This window comes from Vombatus ursinus, unplaced genomic scaffold, assembly GCF_900497805.2.
Source record: "Vombatus ursinus unplaced genomic scaffold, bare-nosed wombat genome assembly UNPS02014813.1, whole genome shotgun sequence".
Taxonomy (NCBI): Eukaryota; Metazoa; Chordata; class Mammalia; order Diprotodontia; family Vombatidae; genus Vombatus; species Vombatus ursinus.
In genome coordinates this window covers 15,881,175-15,901,136 of record NW_020954591.1, presented here as the reverse complement: position 1 = coordinate 15,901,136, position 19,962 = coordinate 15,881,175, and the positions used below count along the sequence as shown (strand labels likewise).

At 36.1% G+C, this 19,962-nt stretch overlaps 1 protein-coding gene across 1 annotated transcript in view; it reads right to left on the bottom strand.

Annotated features, from left to right (window-relative positions):
- Positions 1-19,962, bottom strand: part of MTMR6 (myotubularin related protein 6) — a 53,287-nt gene that overhangs the window by 32,616 nt on the left and 709 nt on the right. The window contains exon 2 of the mRNA XM_027835247.1: positions 2,003-2,119. Coding sequence (XP_027691048.1) covers positions 2,003-2,119 — 117 coding nt within the window. The remainder of the gene's footprint in view (positions 1-2,002; positions 2,120-19,962) is intronic.

The window sequence follows — 19,962 nt, the reverse complement described above, 5'->3', positions numbered from 1 at the left end:
CGAAGAAACTAAAGCTCATGGAGATTTTCACATGTCCAACGTCAGACAGCAAACTGGTATCAGAGCTGGGATTAGAACCATGATTCCTCGGTTACAATGTTAAGTTTCCCTCTATTTATCAATTCTCATTTTCTTTTATTTGCATAATGCCTACTAAAATTATAATAAAATGACAGAAAATGTTCACCTCAATGTAATATGATCAAAATGGTAGTGATTATACAAATAAAAGATTTTTGTATTTTTTTTAATTTTAAGAATAATCTAGCCTTTCACTTAGAATTACAAAAGATTACAGATTTAGAGCTGCATTTGATCCTCACGACAAGCCTGGGAAGGTGCTATTATTATCCCCATTTTACAGATGAAGAAAATTAGGCAGCCACAAGTTAAGTGACTTGCCAGGGTCACACAGCCAGAACTGTCTAAGGCCAGATTTAAACTCGTCTTCCTGATTCCAGTTCTGGTGCACTATCTACAGCACCACCTAGCCACCTCCCTTCCCCCACCCCACCCCCAAAATTAGCTAGCAATAACTCCAAGCCCAGTTTTCTTCCTGCCACATCACATGGCAACAGCTCTGGCTTTCACACTGATGTCGTTCAAGCAACATGTTCCTGCTCTTAATTATGTTTTACATTGTGATCACCAGCTTCTCCTTGAAGATAAGCTTCTGCACTGATAATAAGCTTTATGACAAAAACATAGTAAAGGAACTACATACAGAATCAGAAATTCTGATTCGAAGGAGACCCTAAGATCACTAGATTTAAAGTCAGTAGATGTGGGTTCAGATTCCTGCATCTGCTACTTACTGGCAGAAAAAAAAGTCATTCAGTTACAAAGAACTCATGATGGAATACGTTATTCACATCTAGAAAAAGAACTGATGGACTCTGAAAACAGATCAAAGCATACTATTTTCACTTTATTTTTTTCATGTTTTTTTTTTCCTTGTGGTCTCTTTCTTCTTTCACAACCATGACTAATATGGAAATATGTTTTACATGATTGTACATGTACAACCTATATCAAATTGCTTACTGTTTTAGGAAGAAGGGAAGGGAGAGAAGGAGAAAGGGAGAAAAATTTAGAACACAAAATTTTGTAAAAATGAACACTAAAAATTGTCTTCCATATAATTGGGGAAAAAACACTATTAGAAATGAGAAATGGGTATGTCAAGACACAGACTGATTATCAAGATGTTCCAAAGGAGTTTAAATCATTTAAACCAAAAATTACCTCAGCTATCAATCATAAATTCATTTATAAAACATTACAGAAGATGGTGAAATGAATTAATGTCAATTCAGCTTATGGGACTGTTTAGCAGTAATTTTTATAATACATCTTAAAGACCTTAAACATTTGATCTTTTTTCATATTGTTGAAAAATTTTATAAATGAAATATTATAACGTGTACTTTTAAGCATGTACTTTTCTCATACATTTCACTTTTAAATACCACTTTATTAAAAAGTACCTTTATAAAATTAATCAAAAAAAGTAATTTTCAATCAATAAATTTAATTCAATAAACATTTATTAAGTACCTACTATGTTCCAGGCACTGGGCTAAGCATCGGAGATACAATAAAGAGGCAAAAGCAAGTCCCTTCCCTAAAGGAGACCTTAATCTAACGGACTGCTATTTTACCTCTGCTGGTCTCTTTGCTCATCTGTAAAATAAAAGGGCTAGACTGGATGATCAATAAAACCCCTTCCAGCTCTAAATATGTGATAGAGAAGAACAGTTTTTCAAGAGATTGCTTCCATATTCATGATATAAAATTTTCTGCTGCAAGAAGCCCCATATTTATCAGGAAATAAGCTAGAAGTCCATGTGTTGTTAGTATACTTTTTATTATAAAAAGAAGTTTTTTTTTTAAAGGAAAATGTCAATCATTAAAATTTTCAAAGATATAATCAATGAACAAAACAATGTTAGGGCGTGATGGCTGTTATTATGCAGCTAAACAGTACAACTAGAATCCTTACCCAAGTTTCTTTCTGAAGAGAATCTATAAACAATAGATGTGTTGCTGTAAGGTAGAGTGTTCCTGTTAATGACTTGTTGCTTGTACTGAACCGGTCAAGTAACTTCACCTGTTCAACCTAAAAGGAAACAGCATACAATTTCAACTTCAAAAATTGTACAAACATTTTCCATTATTCAATAAAACAAACATTTATTCATTTCAGTCAAGTGTTCATTATAAGCACAGCATAGCACAAGGCTCAGAGAATATAAAAATAACAAGAGTCCTCATCTTCATAGGGAAAATATAACATGTACACACAAAAGTTTGATAAAATACAGTGTCTCCAAAGTCTTAAAGCATTAAGCTATTAACATTTAAAATTGCACTAAGATTTTGGGGACACACTATAGAAAGACAGAAAACTTAGGGGAAGAAAACAGTTTCAGCTGAGTTGATCAGGAAGGCTTTACTCAGAAGGAAGAAGCTGACCTGGACCCCAAAATAAGAGAAAGATTTCAACAAGTAAAGAAGAGTAGAGTATGTGGATCACAGGCATGCAGGATGCAAAATACAAGCTGAGACAGGAATAATTAGTGCAGTTTGGCTGACATGTAAAGTGATTAAAATAAAGTTGGGAAGGAAAGTTTAAAACTAGACTGTTAAGGCCCTTGGCTAAGTAGTTTGGAATTTGCCCTACGTTCAATTCATAAAGAACTAATAAAGGTTTTTGAGCAAGAAAATGACATGTCTTACATACTAGAAAGATTATTTTGGCAACCATGTGACCAAAAACAGGAGAGGATGAAGCCAGGGAAACTTTTAGGAGACTATTATAATAGTTCTTGGCAAGAGAAGATGATGGCTTGAATTATAATGGTGGCAGTATAAGTGGATAGGAGAGAGCAAGATGGATTCTGTGCAAGTAGAGTCAACAAAATTTGGCAAGTAACTGAACTTGTGGAAAAAGACGAGGGAGGAGTCAAGGATGACTCCAAGGCTTTGAACCCAGATAACTTAGAAGCCAATGGTGCCTGTCATCAACAGAAACAGGCAATTAGGGTGAACAGTTAATGAGGAAGTAGAAGCACCAAGTGCGGATCACTCTTTCTAGAAGTTTAGCAATAAAGGTAAAGAGAAAGTTAAGGTATAATACAAACACACACAAACATTAAATGATTCCTACTGTGAGGTACTGGGAGAAATATACAGTTTAGATAACACCTAGCCCATACCTCATGGGATTTGCAGCAGGAACTTAATAATACATCAATAGAGATAGCTTTAATACATAATGTTACATGATAAACATACTACAGAGTTACCAAAAAAAACTGCATTGTGTAATCTGAGAGGTAAAGTCTTTACCAATTAGGAAAACAGAGGAAAGCTTCCTCAAAGAAATGACATTTGAGTTGAGATGGGTAGAAATTCAAGTAAAGAATAAGAGGAAGGTCATTCTAGTCACAGGAAATATCCTGAACAAATAACAATAATAATAATCTAAATTTGGACAGCACCTCAGGGTTTGCAAATCACTTTAAACATATTACCTAATTTTGATCTTAATGATCCTAAGAGCTAAGTACTAAAGTTGTCATTCCCATTTTACAGAAGAGGAAGCTGAGGCAGAAAAAGGTTACCTGACTTGCCCAAGTTCACAAAAGTAGGTATCTATGCAGGATTAAAACCCTGGTCTTCCTGACTCCAACTTCTGTATGTCCTCTACCCACTGTGCCATAATGTCTCTCCAAAGGCATGAGTGCACCACCAATTCAGGTCAAAAAGCCACCAAGATTAGGCAGAGCCAAGATGGCATAGAAAAGTGACTCGCTTGAGCTCTCCCTCAAACCCCTCCAAACACCTTTAAATGATGCATAAAATAAAAGTGGCAGAATCTAAACAAGGGTGGGGGGGAAATAATTTTCTAAAGACAATTTAGAAAATTGCCAGGAAAGGTCTGCTGCAGCTGGGTGAGAGCTGAGAACAACCCAGGGCAGGCCCTACCAGGCTCCAGCAAACCAGGAGGAAAAGACCTTGGGAGCAGCCACTGAATCAGTAGCAGCAGCAGCAGCTACTTCCAGAACTCTCAGCCCACAGATGGTAAGGGGATTCAATAATTGATCAGAAGGAGATTACAAGGGTCTCTTTGCTGGGAGGACTCTGTTGCTTTGCCCATACTCAGATCTGGGTCACAGTCCTGGGTGTCAGTCCCAGGGAGATGAGGAGCACTAGCACACCAGAGCTTGTGATAGTGGAGCAGGGACCCTCGTCACAGTTCTCAGGCAGAAAAGAGTGCTTATGGTTGTTCACAGACCGGAGCACGGGCCAGGAGAGTAGTAAACACACCTCTCCTTAAATCATACCACCTAGGAAAACTGAAAACTTACAAGTCCCTAGAAAGTATTCCTGAAAACAGCAACATAAAACTCCTGAAGCTTGGGGCTATACACCCTCCACCCTGGAAGCAGAGCCCCACTTTAACATGGAGCTAAAAGTCAAGAAATAGACTGGGAAAATGAGCAAACAGAAAAAAATTCTGACTATAGAAAGTTACCAGGGTGACAAGGAAGATCAAAACACACACTTAGAAGAAAATAACAAAGTCAAAGTTCCTACATCCAAAGCCACCAAGAAAAATATGAATCAGTCTCAGTCCACGGAAGAGCTCAAAAAGGCTTTTGAAAATCAAGTAAGAGAGGTAGAAGAAAAACTGAGAAGAGAAATGAGAGTGATGCAAGGAAATCATGAAAAAAGAAGTAACTGCTAGTTAAAGGAGACACAAAAAAATACTGAAGAAAATACCTTAAAAAACAGACTAGGCCAAATGGTAAAAGAGGCACAAAAATTCACTGAAAGAAAAAAACTCCTTAAAAAGTAGAACTGGACAAATGGAAATGGAGGTACAAAAGCTCACTGAAGAAAATAATTCCTTAAAAATTACAAGTGAGCAAATGGAAACTAATGGCTTTATGAGAAATCAAGAAACAATAAAACAAAACCAAAAGAATGAAAAAAAAAAAGAAGACATTGTGAAATAGCTCATTGGAAAAATAACTGACCTGGAAAAATAGATCCAGGACAGACAATTTAAAAATTACTGGACTACCTGTAAGCCACGATCAAAAAAAGAACCTAGACATGATATTTCAAGGAATTACCAAGGAAAACTGCTCTAATATTCTAGAACCACAGGGTAAAACAGAAATTGAAAGAATCCACCTTCACCTCCTGAAAGAGATCCCAAAACAAAAACTCCCAGGAATATTATAGCCAAATTCCAGAGCTCCCAAGTCAAGGAGAGAATATTGCAAGCATACAGAAAGAAACAATTCAAGTATTGTGGAGCCACGGTCAGAAACATGAGATTTAGTAGTTTCTATATTAAAGGACTGGAGGACTTGGAACATGATATTCCAGAGGGCAAAAGAGATAGGATTATAACCAAGAATCACCTACCCAGCAAAACTGAGTATAATCCTTTGGGGGGGGGGGCGGTAAAATGGACATTCAATGAGACAGAAGACTTTCAAGCATTCTTGATGAAAAGACCAGAGCTAAATAGAAAATCTGACTCTCAAATACAAGACTCAAGAGAAGCATAAAAAGGTAAACATGAAAGGCAAATCATAAAGGACTTAATAAGGTTAAACTGTTTACGTTCCTACATGGAAAGCTGATACTTGTAACTCATAAAAACTTTCTCATTATTAGGGCAGTTAGGAGAATACATAGACAGAGGGCATTGGTGTGAACTGAATATGAAAGGATATCTAAAAAAATAAAATTGAGAGGTGAGAAAGAGGAATGCAGTGGAAGAAAGGGAAAGGGAGGGGTAGAATGGGGTAAATTATCTCACATAAAAGAGGCAAGAAAAAGCTTTTACAGTGGAGGGGAATATGAGGAGGTGGGAGGGAGAATGAGTGAATCTTATTCTCATCAGAATTAGCTCAAAGAGGGGCAGCTAGATGGTGCAGTGGATAGAGCACCAGCCTTGGAGTCAGGAGGACCTAAGTTCAAATTCAGCCTCAGACACATAACACTTACTAGCTGTGTGACTCTGGGCAAGTCACTTAACCCCAATTGCCTTGCCAAAAAAAAAAAAATTTTGGCTCAAAGAGGGAATACCACACACTCAATTGAGTATAGAAATCTATCTTACCCTAGGAGGGGAAGGTGATTGGGGTGGTGATAGAAGGGAGGGCAGATTGGGGAAAGTGACAGAAGCAAAACATGTTTGAGAAGCAACAGGGTGAAAGGAAAAAGAGAATAGAATAAAGGCAGGGTGGAGAGAGATAGGATGGAGGGACATACATTTAGCAATCACAACTGTGGAAAAAATTCTGAAGTTTCTCTGATAAAGGCCTCATTTCTCAAATATATAGAGAATTAAGTCAAATTTATAATAATAGGAGCCATTCCCCAATTGATAAATGATCAAGAGATATGATCAATGGATAGGAATAGTTTTTAGATGAAGTAATCAAAGTGATCTACAGCCATATGAGAAGGTGCTCTAAATCACTATTGATTGGAAGAATGCAAATTGAAACAATTCTGAGGTATTATACCTCATATCTATTTAGATTGACTTAAGAGGACAGAAAAAGAAAATGACAAATGTCAGAGGGGATGTGGGGAAAATGAGACATTAACACACTGTTGGTGGAGTTGTGAACTGATTCAACCATTTTTTAGAGCAATTTGGAACTATGCCCAAAGGGCTATAAAACCATGCACACCCTTTGACCTAGCAGTGCCACTACTAAGTTCTGTATTCAAAAAGAGATTTTAAAAATGCGGGGGGGGGGGACGACTTATACCTACAAAAATATTTATAGCAGCTCCTTTCCGGTGGTAAGGAGATGGAAATTGGGATGATGTCCATCAACAGGAGAATGGCTGAACAAATTGTGCTATGTGTCTGTGAAGTAATACTATTGTCCTATAAGAAATGATGAGCAGGATGCATTCAGAAAAACCTGGAAAGACTTACAACAGCTGATGCAAAGTGAAATGTACTGTGTACAAAGTAACAGCAATATTGTAAGATGATCAGCTATGAATGACTTAGCTATTCTCAGCAGAATAAAGATCCAACACAACTCTGAAGGACTTAAGATGAAAAATGCTATCCACCCCCAGAGACAGAATTGATGGTGTCCAAATACAGACTGAAGCATACTTCTTAAATTGTCTTTATTTTTCTTGAGGTTTTTTTGGTTTATGTTTTCTTTCACAACATGACTAATATAGAAATATGTTTTGCATGACCACACCGGTATAACCTATATCGAATTGCTTGCCTCCCCAATGAGGGGTTTGGGGAGCGAAGAAGGGAGAGAATTTGGAACTCAAAGTCTTAAAAATGAGTGTTAAAAATTATTTTTACATGTAATTGGGGAAAAATAAAATACTAAATAAATTTTTTAAAAAAAGAAGGAAAAAAAGCCACCCAATTGAAGAACATAGAATGCATGGCAGGGAATGAGATCAGAATGGAAACATAATGAGGTTGTAGAAAGACGTGAGATGAAGAGGGAGCCATTGAAACCACTGAAGAGTTTTTAAAAGGAGTGAAACAACCAAAACTATTATTCAAAAACAGTGAGACAGAATCTATTGTTTCCCAAAAGCAGTTCATTTCATTTCAATATAGTTTTAGTTGTTAGGAAATGTCTCCTTATATTAAGTCTGTATCTTCATCTCTAAAACTTTTACCCATTGCCCTTTGCTGTCGTTTGGGTCAAGTCAAACAAGTTGCAATCCCCTTCTGGTACTTTAAGACAGCTGTCATTTCCCCACCATGTTCTCTCTTCTTCAGACTAAACATGCCCAAATTCTTTCCACTCATCTTCATGTGGCCTGGTCTTGAGGCCCTTCATCATCTTAGCCACCCTTCCTTTCCATGCTCTCCACCTTATCTACGCATGTCTCTTCCAAAATTTGATACCTGAACAGAATACAACAAACCAGGCTTAGCCTGATCAGGGTAAAGCAAAACAGGACTATATCATCTTCCTCAACTTGAACACCATGCCTCTCCTAATGCAGCCTAAGATTACACTACTAACTTTGATTGTCATTAATGACAAATATTGAACTTTTAGTCTATTTAAAAAAACAAAGCAAAACAACTCAGATCTTTTCAAAGTGTCGAAAAGTCTCTTTGGGTATCCATTTCAGACCAAGGATAAAATGTATTTTTCTGATGGTTTACTGTAACCTTTTTTTGTCACGTTTGAGTTTATAATTTCCTCCCTTTACTTCAAAATCAATTTTTAAAAGATACTTTATTGTTAAAAGAAGAAAAAAGGAGACATATCTGTTCATCCTAACTGCCTCCTTGACAGTGGTAACCAATAGCAAAACCTTGCAAATGCCAAGTCTCCAGAGTTTGATGAAAAGGTTTGAAAAAGAGTTAACCATCAGAATTATTAAAAAGGTTTTTAAAGATAGATTGTAGACATGAGTTAGTGGGGTGATGCCACAAAGAACCTGTGAGACAAAACTAGCATTTTTATTCGGGGGCATAAGGTTTCAGAAAAAAATTTTAAATGCTGGTATCAAATATAATCCTTAGACATTTTGCCAGGAAGCTGCCTTTTCAGAGAACAATATAAAATAGTTTGACAGCCTTTCCATTTAAAAGGAATGGTCAGGCTAGAGACATATACAGACAGCTCCTGCTTTACATAAATTTACAATATACAAATTTGACTTTATGTAAAGAATTCTGAAAGAAGTAAGAAGGAAGATCTGATCGAGTTGCTAATTGCAAAGATTGCAGAAGAAAGGAAGCTTTGGAACTTGAGGTCAAACCAAAAAGGTTTACAACAAAACAGGTGGCAGAAGAATTATATTATGTGAGTGAATTTTTTTCATGTATTGAAAAGATAGATCCAAATACTTCAAGATTTTTAAAAGTTCAAAGATTAGGTGAGTATAATATTGCTTGCTACTGTCAGATGGACAAGGAAAAATGAGAGCCATAGGCCAAATATCTCCCAATTGCTTCATAAACAAAGTTGCTCCAGCCAACCACCAGTGATAAAGATTAGGTATGGTGAGTGAGGGACAACATATTGCACACCTACATTAACTACAGTACTGTGAATACTTTATCATTAACTTTACCTTCCATAATTGTTTATTATCATGGTATAGTATTTATGTTGTCTGCATTTTGGTACATTTTATGACTTGCCTAAGGTTTTATTTTGTATATGCCTTTGTTATATAGGCTAAGTGAAGTGGGTGGGTAGAAACAAATTTGCATTATATAAAAACTGATTTAAGTAGCGATATGAGGCAGAGGTCTGAGGAACTGTCCCCTTAAATACAAAAAGTAAGAAATGTCATATATTGATGGGTACATTTAAAATCTCAAAGTAAAAATTTTACAACCTAAGTCATTCCCTCACAGTTATATAAAAACTTAAGAATTGCTTGGGGAAATAAAAGGTCAATTCAACCAATTTCCACAAATATTTATTAAACACTTAGTAAGTGCAAAGCACATTGCTAGGGAGGCAAAGAAATTCTCAAGCATTATCTGGGGAGGGGGGAGGGGGGGATAGGGAAGGATAAAATTTATACAATGATACAGTGAGAAAATTCCTGGACTTAAGAGGCAAAACACCTGTGTCAAATCACAAGACTTGTGACTCTCTAGTCAAGTTACTTAAAATCTCTGAGCTCCCATTCCTCATTTGTAGATTAAATTACCACTAAAATCTTTTTTAATTCCTAAATCTACAATACTATGAATACAAATACTATGAAAATACAAAACTATGAATAAGTATAAGGAGAATATACTACTATCCATCTCTGGTGATCCCCATGGGTACAAATGATACCATCAAAAGAAAAATAAAAACCATTATTAAGAATTATTAACTCGTGCAAAAAAACTGAGTATTTTAGGAGCAAAAGGTATCCTTTTATCACCATGACCAATCAAAGTAAAGGCTTCACAAGAAAAAGGCAGCTGTGGGAAGTGAATCACTTAACAAGATAGATGTCTGAGAAAGACTTAGATTTCTGCAATGGCTTAAAACGCAGAAACGATGGGACATTGTTCAGTAATGAAGTACACCTAATAAGGTCTGGCAAAAATGTAAAAAGGAAAGTTCATCATGAGTAGGAATTGATTCATTCTTTGTACTTGTCTCCACCAGCACCTACCACAGAGTCCAGCATAGGCCTGCACAATGTGTGGCCCATGGGTCACTTACAGCCTTCCTGCTTCTTGAGGCAGGCCAAAGGATTTCAGACAACTCGAGAAAAATGTAGAGGAAAACATCCTTCGTATGTAGAGGAAATCCCCCGGCATACAACGGCTGCAGGTTGTGCAGGCCTGGTCTAGCACATAGTAGTTATTTAGTCTGTACTTGATTGGTTGAGTCTAAGAAATCTAATCAAAAGGAATGGCAATGGAGAAAATTGCTTCCGAATATCTAATTAAGTTCCAGGGTTGGGGAGCCTCCAGCCTCAAGGCCACATGTGGCCCTCTAGGTCCTTAAGTGTGTCGCTTTGACTGAATCGAAACTTCACAGAACAAATCCCAATGGGGCCTGGAGGCCACAGGGCCCCACCCCCTCAGAGCAGCCATAAGGAGAAAAAAAAAAAACCTCAGTGAAAACACCAAGGAAATTCTGAGAAGACAAAAATCCAAGAAAGAAGACAACAATAAAACCTCAGATATCTATACATAAATGAACAAAGGACTGGCAACAAGCAAGATGAAGCTAGCACAGAGAAACTAAATTTAACCAGATAATTCATCATTGACACTTGGGACAATGGGACTGGAAAATGGTTCTTGAAGGCAATGTCCATTGTAAAGGAGTGGTATTGATAAAAGACGGGATACATCAGTCTTCCTATGGTGGATAAAGAGCCAGTTGTAGAATCAATAAAACTTGGGTTAAAGTCTCACCACATACTGGTGTATGATCCAGGTTAAGTCACTTCAATGTCCAAAGAAATCCTCCAAGACTATAAGCTGAAGAGCAAGTGCCAAGCTGCATCCATATACAGCCATCCCTTCCACATCTGAGGGGGTTAGGGACATGGTACCCCCACCCAAGATCTGGAAAATCCACGTAAAATTTCTTGGCCCTCTCTTTATACCAGAGAAGAAGTCTGAATTATTATGGAATTAAAAAATAAAATACATTGACATTATACAATACTATACATATATTTTATGCATTTCTGAGTTTCTAAACTTTTTCTGTGTCATCTGTAGCTTCAGCAAAATTCCTCCAAAATTCCCATTTAATTTCTTATGCTGACCCGATACATATCAAAACCTCAAAGGGGAAAGTCACAATGTGCAAGGGATAAAACTATAAGGAAATCCAAGAACCAGAAAGGGAGAGCATGGTAGAAAGTATTTTGAAGAAAGATTGAGACAGAAAGAAAAAATGAGCTCAGGAAACATTATCACAAGCCTGGCACAGTAGTATAATAGAGTATAGAAGGCAAATTGCTCCTTGAAGTGAATTGAAGGGACTGAAAGCTCTTAAGTAAGGGAAACAGAAAGATAGAATTTTGTTGAGGAAAAGCTGAAGGTCCTCTAAAGAGACACATTTGTCTATACAGATGAATATATATGAAGACCAACTTATATTTTTAAAAAGAAATGTACAGAAGCAAGGAGGAAGTATAACAGAGGATGAATAAAAAAAAAATGGCAGAGTACTGTAAGAATAGCTAAGAGTCCTAAAACTCATTATGAACTAGGGCCAGCAAGAAAAGCTAAAGGTAACAACAAATTTTTTAAAGTTATTGGGGGAGGGCGGAAATGGGGTGTGTGTGTGCTGAGAGAGAAAAACTCAAAGAAGGGAATGAGACAAAGATTACAAGAGCTTTTGGCATAGGCTTTCATGCTATTCTTGTGGAAAAAGAGAGACTTGGTTCAGGAACTGGTTGAATAGTTCAATGTCAACTTTGAAGGAAATTTCTAAGGAATAAAGGAATAGATGTCACAATTATCACATTTGCTGATGACAAAAAGCTAGGATGCAGCACAGTACAGTACAGAATGCTGAATCTGGTTAGTCAGGAAGATCTGGGTTCAAATACTACCTCTATCACTGACCAACAGGGTAATCAGGAACAAATTATCATCTCTCTGAGCCTGTCTGCTGATCTCTAAAAGTGGAATACTTGTAGTATTCATCTCATAGGGTTCTTGAGAGAAGCAAAATAAATGTCTACTAAGAGCTTTGCAAGCTTTAAAGCACTACATAAATGTAGTTGTTGTTAATAATATAACTACTGTCATTGTTGAGGGGATAGTTGACAGTGAATAAAGTCCCAAAATGTTAAACACTGTTAAATCTTTTAAGGATAACAAGGTGGTGCAAGGGATAGAGGACCAGACCTGGAGTAAAGAAGACTCATTTTCCTAAGTTCAAATCTGGTCTCAGAAACTTACTAGCTATGTGACCCTGGGCAAGCTTCCTCATCTGTAAAATGAACTGGAGAAGGAAACAGCAAGCTCTCCAGTATCTTTTGCCAAGAAAACCCCAAATGGGGTCACAAAGGGTGAGACATGACTGAAAGACTAAACAACAACAAATAAATCTGAGATGAAATTTATCAGGAATAAATGTAAAAGTCTTATATTGGAGTTAATAAATCAATTTCACCTGATTAAAAATAGAAAAGTAAATCAATGGAACAGACTAGCCAAAGGAGAAGCAAAAACAACGGAAGTCAATAACTCAGTGTTGAATAAACCTATAAACAAATCACTTAGGAAAGAACACTTTACTTGACAAGAACTCATGGAAAAACCAGAAAGAAGTCTGGTAGAACTTAAGCTAAAATCAGCATTTAACGCCATATACCACAATAAATTCAAAATAGATATGTGACTGAATATTAAAAATAATATCATAAAAAATTAGGAGAAGTAGATCGTTTACCTTTCACAGATATGTGTAGAAGAATTCCTAACTACACAAGATAAAGAGGCAATCACAAAGGACAAAACTGATTACATGAAATTGAAAAGCTTTTGCACAAACAAAATTTATGCATCTAGAATAAAAAAAGGAAGCAGAAGAAGGGGAAAAATATAATAAATATCACTGATAAGGACTTTGTATCATGTATAGACAATTAACAGAAATACATAAAACCAAAAGCCTTTCCTCAATAGACATATGAATGGTCAAAGGATCTGAAAAAAGGAGTTCTCAAAAAAAAAGAATTGCAAAATATTAATAACCATATAAAAATGCTGTAAATCACTAATAATAAAAGAAATGAATCAAAACAACCATGAGGGTTCACCTCACACCTAGCAAATTGGTGACAAAAGATGGGAATAGTCAATGTTGGAGAATATTTTGAGAGACAAGAATTCTAATGCATTATTGGGGAAGCTATGAATTGATAAAAGCAACCTGGAAAAATTTGGAATTATGCAAATCAAAATATCTGTATCTTTTGATCTAGAGATTCCACTGCTAGACATATAAGAGAGTTTCCATATATACCAAAAACATTTATAGCAGCACTTTTTATGGTCCTGAAGACCTGGGAGGTAATACATGCCAGTAGACTGGAAAGTGGTTCAACAAATGGTAGTACATGAATGTAATGGAATACTACTGGGCTATAAGTAATTGTAGATGTAATAAATACAGAGAACCATAATAAGATTTAAATGAACTGCTGCAAAGGAAAGTAAGCGGAGGTAGGAAAACATCCTCCCGCAAGTTGAGTGGTAGTATTTCAAGCTTCTCATCTCTCCAACTCATTTGATCTCAGTTTTCTTGTCAACCTTTCCTCTCACTGAGATGTAGATGCTGTTGACAATGATTAAGAGACTGCACTGTGGCAGTGACTGTGGCTGGCTGCACTCCCTACAAGTGGTCCCTGTACATTCAGGGCTGCTAGAATCACTACTCTGCACACTTCATCATGGTAGCATCCCTCCTGAACAAGATGGAAAAAAGTAATATTTACAACAATCCCCCACAACAGACTATCAGCAACCTTCTAATCGTATTCTTTTTTTTTTCTACACAGTAAAAATAATAGCCCTCTTCAAGGAAGAATAGCTGTAAAGGACAGAAGCATTAGACTGACCTGAGGACCTGTTATGTCTATCACCTGTCATAGTAGCTGCTACTGCCCTGGACTTTACTTTTCTAGGCCCCTTCCTATAGACCCCCTTATTACTATAGGCCTCCTCAAATTGTAGAACTATTGGAAAGGTACTGTAAAATAATACCATTTAGGGGCAGTTAGGTGGTACAGTGGATACAGCACTGGCCCTGGAGTCAGGAGGATCTGAGTTAAAATCTGGCCAGACACATAACACTTACTAGCTGTGTGACTCTGGGCAAGTCACTTAGCCCCAATGGCCTCACCCACCCCCCCCCAAAAATACCATTTAAAATTATTTGTACAGTACTTTTACATGGCACAAAACACTTTTAACATGTTTTTTCTCATTTGATCCTTATGGCAACCCTGAAAGGAAAGTAGAATAAGTGGTATTATTTCCATTTCACAGATTAAGAAACTGGGACTGAGATTAAAACTCAGATCTCTTCATTGCAGGTCCAGCACTCTTTCTACTAGTCTTAATCACTGAATAGGCAGGTGCTGCTCAGTCAAACTGAGACCTGTTAAAAACCTTAGCTTAAAAAGGCCAAGGTCTCCTACTGCATTCTGTGCAATCTCCTGTCTTCCTGATCTATATCTTGCCACTGGACCCAGATGGCTCTGGAGGAGAAAGTGAGGCTGGTGACTTTGCACAACCCTCCCTCACTTAAATCCAATTCACTTGCATGTCATGGCATCACCTCCTTGATGTCATGGTCCTCTTCAAGAACAAAGGACAAACAACAATACTGTGTTCTCCACCCGTATTTAACTTAGCACTAGGGAATGAGTCAGGCACTGAGAAAATGTAAAGCAACATCTGATATGACAATATGACAATAACAACTCAGCAAAAATGTATCAAATTCATGCTATCAGTTAATAGCTGTGATGGGAATGAAGTCTTTCATATATAATTCAGTGCCCTCAGCAAAGAGCTCTTAATGCTTTTTTATGGTAATGCTTTTTTTGACCTACTACAGTGATCTCTACAATGGGCTATGTGTACCAGGATGACTAAGTAAAACTATCCACCAGGGTGTAGGAAGAAATTACTAGAACTATTTATATTTATTTTGTATGTAAAAAATAAATTAGGCTTTACTAATACTTAATATACAGCAGCCCACTGTATATTAGCTGGTCATGTATCCTGAGCCAAGTGCTGAATTCCACAATGCAGAAGGGTTGACAGAGACACCTCATTCATTTGTTTGCTTTCAGTGTACTGAGATGTACTGCAGTTTAACAGTGCCCAGTTGGGTGAATTACATATGTTATCTAGGTTTAACTAAAACTAATTCTCACAAACTGAACAAGTGGCTTACAAAGACTCTTGCAAAGAAACTTTCAATTCAAGAGAGCAGTAACTGCAGCACAACAAACAACAAGAAAGTGGTGGAGCTGACACTTCGCTATTCCTAATACCAGCTCTTCATCAGTCAAATTACAATATAAAGACAATGACAATCGAACCATATCTGACAAGAAGTCAACCAAAAAATTCCTTATCATTAAGCTTAGTTGAAATCAGGGCCAGCTAGGTGGTGCAGTGGAAAGAGCTCTGGCCTTGGAGTTAGGAGGACCTGAGTTCAAATCCTGACCTCAGACACTTGACACTAGCTGTGTGACCCTGGGCAAGTCACTTAACCCTGATTGCCTCACCCCCCAAAAAATATACATCTATGTATATACACACATATATATACCCCGAGATCCATTACCATTAATGATGAACCTCATCCTAAAATATTTCTTATTCTTTGAGATATCTTAATTAGCAAGGCATTTAAAAACTAAGCTTTTGTTACTGAAAACTGTCACCTAAAAAACTCTCACATCTTCACACCTAAAAACTTAGAAACAGAATTTTCTGAACTGTATAAAAATCTTCCAAATGAAGGGTTTCAGGGGGTCTCAAATCCATTCTTCAAAAATACAAAAATGTAACACCTTCTGACTTGTTTGCAAGAATAACTGATTAACATCAGGGAGATGAAAATTTACCAGCAGAATTTCAACAAAAATCCATTAAGTAGTGGACAGGATTGAAAAATGAGTATCAAGATTCAGTAAGCATTCATAAAGATTTCCACTGTTTCCATTTCCATCTATGTATCTTTGTCAGGTATCTTTTTCAACCATGAAAATCAAGTATCAAAATGAATAACTTAGAATTAAACCCTCAAAAGGTTGTATCTCAAAGTGTTATACCAAAATATTCCAAAATAATGAAGCATATAATGAATTATATTGCTCTCACTAAGAAAATATTATTAGTAGTAATTTTAGAATAAAAAGTTTTTTACTGTTAAAATGAAAAATTACTTTAAAAATATTTTTATTTCACCGTCATCTTATAAGTTTCTATTTTCTATTTTATGATGTAAGTACATTAGTACAGGAAATAAGAGGCAAAAAATTAGAAAGCTGGAGGGAAAACAAGTAGTGGCTGACAAAAGGAAGCACAACTAAAAGTAGGAGAGAAGATTAAAAGAGGGAGGCGTCAGAACTATAAAAACAGACACAGTAATTCAAAAGGTATTTTTATTGTACGGGTCTATTTTAGTATAGGAATATTTTTTAATAGGTCAATAGCCCCTTAAGACAGTATTATGCAATACTTGCATAGCATAATAATAGTTCCTATCCCCTAAATTACATAAAGCATATTCTTTAAGGCAGTTAAGTGCTCAATAGATTTTTAAAAGATTTCCTTGGATGAAAAAATCAAATTTTTAAAAAGTTTTAACCTTTAAAGAATAAGCTTCAATAGAAAATTCACTTTTGTGGAAGACCTCCTGCAGATTCTAGATAAATGTGGTGTTATTTTAGTACTTCAAATTTGCAAAGTGCTTACAGAAAAATGATCATAATCACCCAAATAAATCAAGAGACCCATTTTCCAAAGAAAAAAGAAGGGGATATTTTTATCAGATCCAGAGTCCATAGCTATACTATCCTTTACAACTAAACTACATACAAAAATGAAGTTGTTTTATTACCATCTTTAGTTAGGCTTTGCTTCTCAATGTTATTGGCAGTTGGCTGTTTATTTAAAAAAAATAGAATAAGGGAAAAACTACAATTTAAAATGAATAAAACCTCAAGAAATGCCAAAAATAATAAATTATGCTCTGAATTACCAGCTAATATTAGCATCTCCTTACTCCTGAGGTCTACATGTATTAGCTTCATATTCTCACTTATTTAATTGTCTAATTAATGAAATGGCCTTACATTCTACTGGTAAAAAGAGAAAAAAATGCTAAAGGACCAGCTGTTGAGCACTGCTTTTGGAATATGTACCGCTACTTGAAGGTTCAGATTTCGAAGGGAGAGAGAACATTCCCTAACGAGTCCTATGGAATGATATTTCACAAGGTTCAGAGAATTATATGATTATATCTGGAAGGGACCTTAGAGAAGCTCTTGCTCTCTTCCATCACTATTTCTTCTATTAAATTCTATATAGACATCACAGTTTAACATGAAAATAGTACAGCATGATCAGTGTGTTGGAGAGGAAAAAGATAGTCTGCATAATGAAGAATTGTCTTTGTGTATTTTTCATTGTTTCTTGGCAGGATTACATCATTAGGGCTAAATTAGAACTCAGTAAACAAGAGATGGCTCCGAAAAGCATGTATGTCTAGTTAAGCAATGCCGTTTCAGAGATCCAATCAGGCATTTATAGATTTCTAGATCTTGCTTAGGTACCAGAAACCAAACCTGAAATAAATTAGCATATTTATTCTTAAATATAAATTTTTTAAAGTTTCTTATGATTAATCCTTTTATAAAATAATTCAGCTTAAATATATTTATAGTGCCATCAATAAATAATAAACTAACAGCAAAAGTTAATAGATATGCCAGGAGATTTGAGAGATAGAAGCAGCTTTTAGAACAATTATTAAGCTTTGTTGCTGAATAAGCAAACCAGCTAGAACTAATGAAAACCATGCTGACTGCTCAGTCAACAACACTAGGAGGAAAGGGAATGGTCTAAACAGTTGTACTGTATTTTTGTACATACCACATCCATTGTAGGGGTTCATTAGAATTTATTTCCTATAAACGTATTACTGGATCAAGTCTTTTAATAATCATTTTTATTTACTTGCGAAATAAATTTGACTGGTAAAATGATTACAACATCACAGAATTTGGGTTGGAAGGGACGTCAGGAGCCATTCAGTTCAACTTATTCACAAAAGAAACTGATGATAGAAACCTGAGATGTAGTCATCCATTGGAGGCTGGAAACCTTGTGAAATATCAAAAAAATAATTTGAGAGACAGACCAAGAAATGAGATTAGAATCCAGAAGTAACGCGGTTCAATCCTAGGGATGTTACCACAAATCTCTTTCAGTTGCTTCATCTATAAAATGGAGACAACAAATACTACCGCTTATAAAGAAAGAGCACTTAAATAATTCATATTCTTGTACTTTTAAAAGATTTAAAAACTAAAATTTTTAGGTAAATTGAATTTTTCTAAAGTAGTTTTGTATATTTGATAATATTCCTTCACAGATGCCAAAAGTGAGTTTTCCTAAAGTAAATCTGACCATTTCACTCCTCTCTTTAAGAAGGGGGGGAGGCGCAGCTAGGTGGAGTAGTGGATAGAGCCCTGGCCCTGGACTCAGGAGGACCCGAGTTCAAAACTGATCTCAGACCAGACACTTGACACTTACTATCTGTTTGACCCTGGGCAAGTCCCTTAATCCCAACTGCCTCACTAAAAATTAGAAAAAAAAAACTTAAACATAAAAAAAAAAGTTCCAGAAATTCCCTATCACCTCTAGGATAAAATACAAATGCCTCTGTTTAGCATTTAAAAGTCCAGGCTGTATTTTCAGACTTACTGCACATTACTCCCATCACATACAATCAAATGAGATTACTTACAGTTAACTCACACACAACCTTATGTCCTAAAACTGCCACCACTCCAGTTCCTAGAATGCACTTCCCTCTCACCTATCTGCCCTAGATATATATCTTCCTTTAAGATAGAAGTGCCACTTCCTACACGAGGTCTTTTCCAATCCTACCCACTCCCTTCTCCTCTCCCATCCTCTTGGAAATTTCCTTTTATTAACTCTGTATATATTTTGTATCAAATCACATGTATACATGTTGTGTGCCAAGATATTAAATTGATTACTAGCTGTGACCCTGAGCAAGTCATTTAACCTTTGCTTCAGTTTCCTCAACTTTAAAATGGAGATAATAGTACCTACCTTGCTTTGTAAGGCTTAGATGAGATATTTATAAAGCACTTTAACGATATAAATGCTATTATTATTACGTATAGAATGGAAATTTCTTAAGGGCCAATTCTACCATAGCAATAAAAAATTATTTCGATATCTTAATTGTTCAGTTGTTTACTAAGCCACCAAAACACTTTCAAATCTTAAATACAAACTCCTAGATAATGCTTCATTTAAAAATAGTAATTCCAGCCAAAATCCGGGCAACAAGTTATGTAGAAAGGAGTTAATTATTATTGTTGGTTTCATTCTGCATTTTATACACAAAGACAAAACATGAATCCTTCTGAAACTATAAGTATTTTAACAAAAAGATTTGCCAACTGATTTTGAAATAAAGTTTTGCTTGGAAAAGATGAAGGCGACTGTTTATTACCATCACTTCCCTAAATGAATGGTACTTTTTAAATGGGCAGGGTTGGACTGATGATTTCAGCAAAACACAGGAAGTTAGGAATCATGGGTTGATTAATCTTTCCTGATTGTGCATTCTATGATTTTTGAGCCCAATCCTAAAAGACAGAGAGAGACAGAGAGAGAGAGAGAGAGAGAGAGAGAGA